This window comes from Pteropus vampyrus, unplaced genomic scaffold (assembly GCF_000151845.1).
Source record: "Pteropus vampyrus isolate Shadow unplaced genomic scaffold, Pvam_2.0 Scaffold6, whole genome shotgun sequence".
NCBI classification, from domain to species: Eukaryota; Metazoa; Chordata; class Mammalia; order Chiroptera; family Pteropodidae; genus Pteropus; species Pteropus vampyrus.
This window is the reverse complement of record NW_011888787.1, coordinates 2371026-2375513: the sequence shown is the minus strand read 5'-3', so window position 1 is coordinate 2375513 and position 4488 is coordinate 2371026. Positions and strand designations below refer to the sequence as shown.

The following is a 4488-nucleotide window of genomic DNA, read 5'->3' as shown; positions in this document are numbered from 1 at the left end:
GCCGACGTGGAAAAGAATCTATGTGGCCCTTTTCATTCCACCGTTTATATCCTGATTTTATGGGACAAAAGATTGACCAAATTTCGTATTGAATGATTGTCATTCAGGCCTTTTTTTCTTTTTTTTAAGGAGGCTTCAGGGAATTATTTCACTGTACAACAAAAATAAAAATCAGAAAAGAAAAAGAAATTGAGTGTTGTCTTTAAACATTTGTAGAGCAGGATATTCTTATGATAATACATATGAAATGCTTAATATAGTATCTTGTACTTGCTAAGTCCTCGGTGAATGGTAGCTGATAACAGCGTTATCACGATCATAAATTAATACGTGTTCTTTAATGGATATAAGATTAATGTATTGGCCCTTTAATGCTTGTCAACGACATTGTTCAAGGATCTCTTTGTTTCTGGCAGGTTCCAGGAGAGGTTCAAGGTGAAAATTACTTTACTGGAAAGAAAACTATTGAAACCGTCAAAGCAGTAAGTTGATAATAGGATCCGAACTTTTCAGTAAAAGTCTCTATCAGCTGAATTGCCTTTTTCAGCAAAAAGTTGATTAAATTTGTAGATGGCGATCTAAACCTCTTCCTGCCTGGTAACCAAGGACAAGAGCTGTGCGGCATCTCTGTGATCAGTGCATGGTTTCTAGAAGGGAAAGCTTGACCCCTTGCAGGTCCCCCCTTCAGATGTCCCTGGGAGCTGCCCTACTCGGGTGTCCACGTGGGTTCTTACCCGAATCCAGAACATTCGGTCTCCTGTGAATTAAAAGGAAAAGAAGAAAGAAAAACCAAAGATGTCTTTCAATGCTGTCTGGCGCTCTATTGGCACATTTATTAAAATGAGTCAAGCTATTTGGTCATTTTTCAATCAGGCCTTCCAGTTGCAGTGTTCCGGGATGAGGGCGTGTGTTGTGATCTCTGTCCTCTGTTGTCGTCTGTGTAGGCTGAGAGGATCATGGAGGCCATCGAGCTGTACCGAGAGGAAACTGCGAAAATGAAAGAACACAAAGCCATTTGTAAAGCTGCAGGGAAAGAGGTGAGATGGCCCCTCAGTTAAGCCCCGGGAGATGTTCGTAAACAGAGACACTGCCTGAGAAGAAAACCATCGTTTCAGGACTTACTCGCTCAGATCAGAAAATGAGATAACTGTAATAGAATGTTTTTCTACGTCGAGACATTAGAAAGACGGAATCGAGGAACTGTGGGAGAAAGGAAGCTTGGTCTTATAAAAAGGGATGGCCAGGCAGGTCGAGGTGATTGTCTACCGTATCGAGTAGAAACTCATGTTCTTACTTCGGTCTGGGAGGCAGGGCAACTGTTTCAGATGTCTAGATGAATTGTTTTGCCCAAACTCATTCGTAAGCACTATTGAAACTAAAGGCCTGATAATTCTAGGGTCACTCTTTTCTCTTTTTGAAATGTATGCTATCTATTATCACCCTGTCTGTGACAAGCACTAGCAAAGTCTCATTTTTTAATTATTTGTTTTAATAATTTCTTCGTAGGTTCCTCTTCCCACCAACCCCATCCTGCTGGCTTATGGCAGTATCTCTGTGAGTGGAATGTCTGACAGATTTCCCTTACTTATTCAGAGGTTACTCTCAGGGGTTAGGGAGGAGGCGAACAGGCACCCTGATTTGAGGTGGATGTACTGGGAAATACGTTGTCGTTAAAAGTCTCTCTTGAATTGTGGTGTCCTCAAGGATGCTTTGTATTTCGGAAGGGCCATTTCGGTCAGACTTCCAGGTCATCTTTTTGGTTGGACTGGACTAGTATTCTTCTGTTTTCTAGTGCTTATTTATGTTCTACATCCAAAGCCCTCTGAAGATTGTTCACATAAATGAACTTTGAAATTAAATGTTTGGTAGGAAAAGCTGACGTAAATCAGTCAGGTAAAGAAGGACAGAGAAGGAGTAATGGGAGAACGTATTGGGAGTAATGGGAAAGCTTATCTAGCAACCTCTTTACTTGCATGTCACAAGGATGCCAATAATTATGTGAGTCAGGCTGTCTTCATTTTATAAATAGGAAACTGTTCTGACTCACAGATAGAAGGGAGCGTAGGTGCTCAGTGGCAGAGCTGGGCTGTGAACCCAGATCTAAGTCCACGTGTGTCTTACTGTTTAGAACACTGCATCTTACATGAGAGAGGGATCCCGGTTTTTAGGAGATGGGAGTTAGGGGGCTTCCGTAGAAACCAATCAAGAGTATCACTGATGCTGTTATTCTTCCTTTATAGCCTTCAGCTTATGTGCTGGAGATCTTTAAAGGAATTAAGTCAAGGTGAGTCCTGGTGCACAATTATTGTAATTTGTCGGCTAACAACCGTTATCAAATTCCTATCTACACATGAGATAAATAGAAATTAAAATTGATGGTTATCATCCTTCTAGGCTTAACTATGTCCAAATTTTGATGGATAATAATTCATTATAATATTATTTTTGAAGTAGAATTAGGAAGCTCTTCCTAAAATATGAAGGGAGATACTTTTAAGGACAAATGAAGGGTAATACTACTTTACATTTTAGGCAATGAAATCATCTATAATGCAGTTGGAAGTACAAACTAACCATTAAGATTTTTTGTTGTATATTTCCTCTGCCTTGTTTTCTGTGTACACACACAGTCGGAATCATACCGTGTACAATTTTGTGTCCATTCTTTTTTTATAAAATATTTCCTGAGAATTTGCTTGTTATTAATATTCTTTAAAAATCATTGAATTAAAAACATTCCATTGAACAAATAATTACTGTTGGATGTTGCATTTGTTTTTGGCTATTATAAATACAGCATCAGCGAATACCTTTACATAGAAATATTTGTCTTTGTTATTGATTATTTTTCTTAAGGCGACAGGTCTAGCAGTCTGATAACTGATCAGTGGGCATGAACTTTTTAAAGGTTTACATTGCTGGATTGCTGTCTAGAGCACTTATACTGGTTTCCCATGCTTTAAAAAAATCGTCAGTTTGAGAGGCAAAGGTGATATTATTTTTATTTATTTCGATTAACAAAGTTAAAATTTTCCCTTAGTCGTTAGCCATTTGTATTTTGCTGTGAATTTTTCGTTACTTTCCCTTGTGCTTTTTAATGGTTTCTCTTACTGGTTTTTAAGACTTTTTAATATCTTTCATCATATACTTTTGGGATAATGTTTCTGGTTTTTTATTTCTTTCCATTCTATTCGCAAGTTTGACCTACTGAAAGTTATCATTTTTCATAACAAATCACAATATCTAAATATATATCCCTTACAAGAAATAAATAGGACCTGTCTGAGGATAACGACAACACCTCACTAGGGAAATGTGAAGGAATAGCTCATTCCTATATGGGAAGATTCTGTGTTTTAAAGATTTATTTATTTATTTATTTACTTACTTACTTATTTACTTATTTATTTTCTCTTCAGCTAAGACAGCATAAGAGGTCATTTATTGTATACATTACATTCACTCACAACTGAGAACAGAACTAGTCCACAGTGTTACAGGTCTAGAGCAAAGGACCATGAGGCACTGTTGTTTTTGTATGAGCAAGGCAGGTCTCTCAAAAGGCAGTCACAATGTTAAGATTTATTTTTTTAAAAACTAATTTAAAGGTTTTGATTCCAGTGGAAATCCTCTTGAGATTTCTAATTGGGATTCATGAAATGATACTAGAGCAATTTAAAGAAAAAAATAAAAGTAAAACCAACCAAAACTAAAACAACAAGAGGGAGCTAGTCTAGATTAAAAAACTGTAAAATTAGCAAAATTAAAATAGTACAGGATTATTGTCAGAATCAGTTGATCATCAAAACAGACTCAGAAGCCCTGAAACATTCTATTATCTATAAGTACTCATCTATAAGTAAATGATAAAAGAAGTATCATATAAAGAAGGAATATTCAACTAAAGGCTTTGGAGAAATTGGTCATCTGAAAGAACACAGAATTCGATTCTCTTACCATACCGTGGACTCAAAATGCATTGAATAAATTAAAATATAAAAACTAGAACACTGAAAAGAGAGAACCACCTACAATATAGATTGATGTTTAATTGAACTCTGAATGGGTAAGAGCTATTGAAGAATGAAAGCGGTAGACTAACATGGTAGAGGATAAGATTTAGAAGTTGGCCGGGTCGAGGCATGCGGCATGTTTAATATTCGTTTTCGTCTTCAGCGAGCTGGAAGAATCTCTGCTCGTGTTGCCCTTCTCTTACGTCCCCGACATTCTTAAACTCTCGAATGAATTCATGCAGCTGGGCTCTGACGTTGAACTTCTGTGTCGATGCCTCTTCTTCCTCTTCAGGTAACATCCTTTTCCAAAAAAGTACCGTGTCTACTCAGCATCCCTCTCCAGTAGTACCTTAACTGAAGTCGTCAGCACTTTGAGATGAAAAGTCTGTTGCTTCGGTTTCAGAGACTGTTACTGAATTTCAGTGCTGCCCGGCACAAATTATTTCTTACCCTCTGGACTCAGTCTCGCCCTTAC

The 4488-nt window shown here is 37.5% G+C and overlaps 1 protein-coding gene across 1 annotated transcript in view; it reads left to right on the top strand.

Moving 5' to 3' along the window:
• WDR3 (WD repeat domain 3) overlaps positions 1 to 4488 on the top strand; it is a 32400-nt gene that overhangs the window by 22919 nt on the left and 4993 nt on the right. Inside the window, exons 15-19 of the mRNA XM_023534887.1 lie at positions 360 to 482; positions 945 to 1037; positions 1507 to 1554; positions 2241 to 2284; positions 4177 to 4305. Of these exons, the coding sequence (XP_023390655.1) occupies positions 360 to 482; positions 945 to 1037; positions 1507 to 1554; positions 2241 to 2284; positions 4177 to 4305 (437 nt within the window). The remainder of the gene's footprint in view (positions 1 to 359; positions 483 to 944; positions 1038 to 1506; positions 1555 to 2240; positions 2285 to 4176; positions 4306 to 4488) is intronic.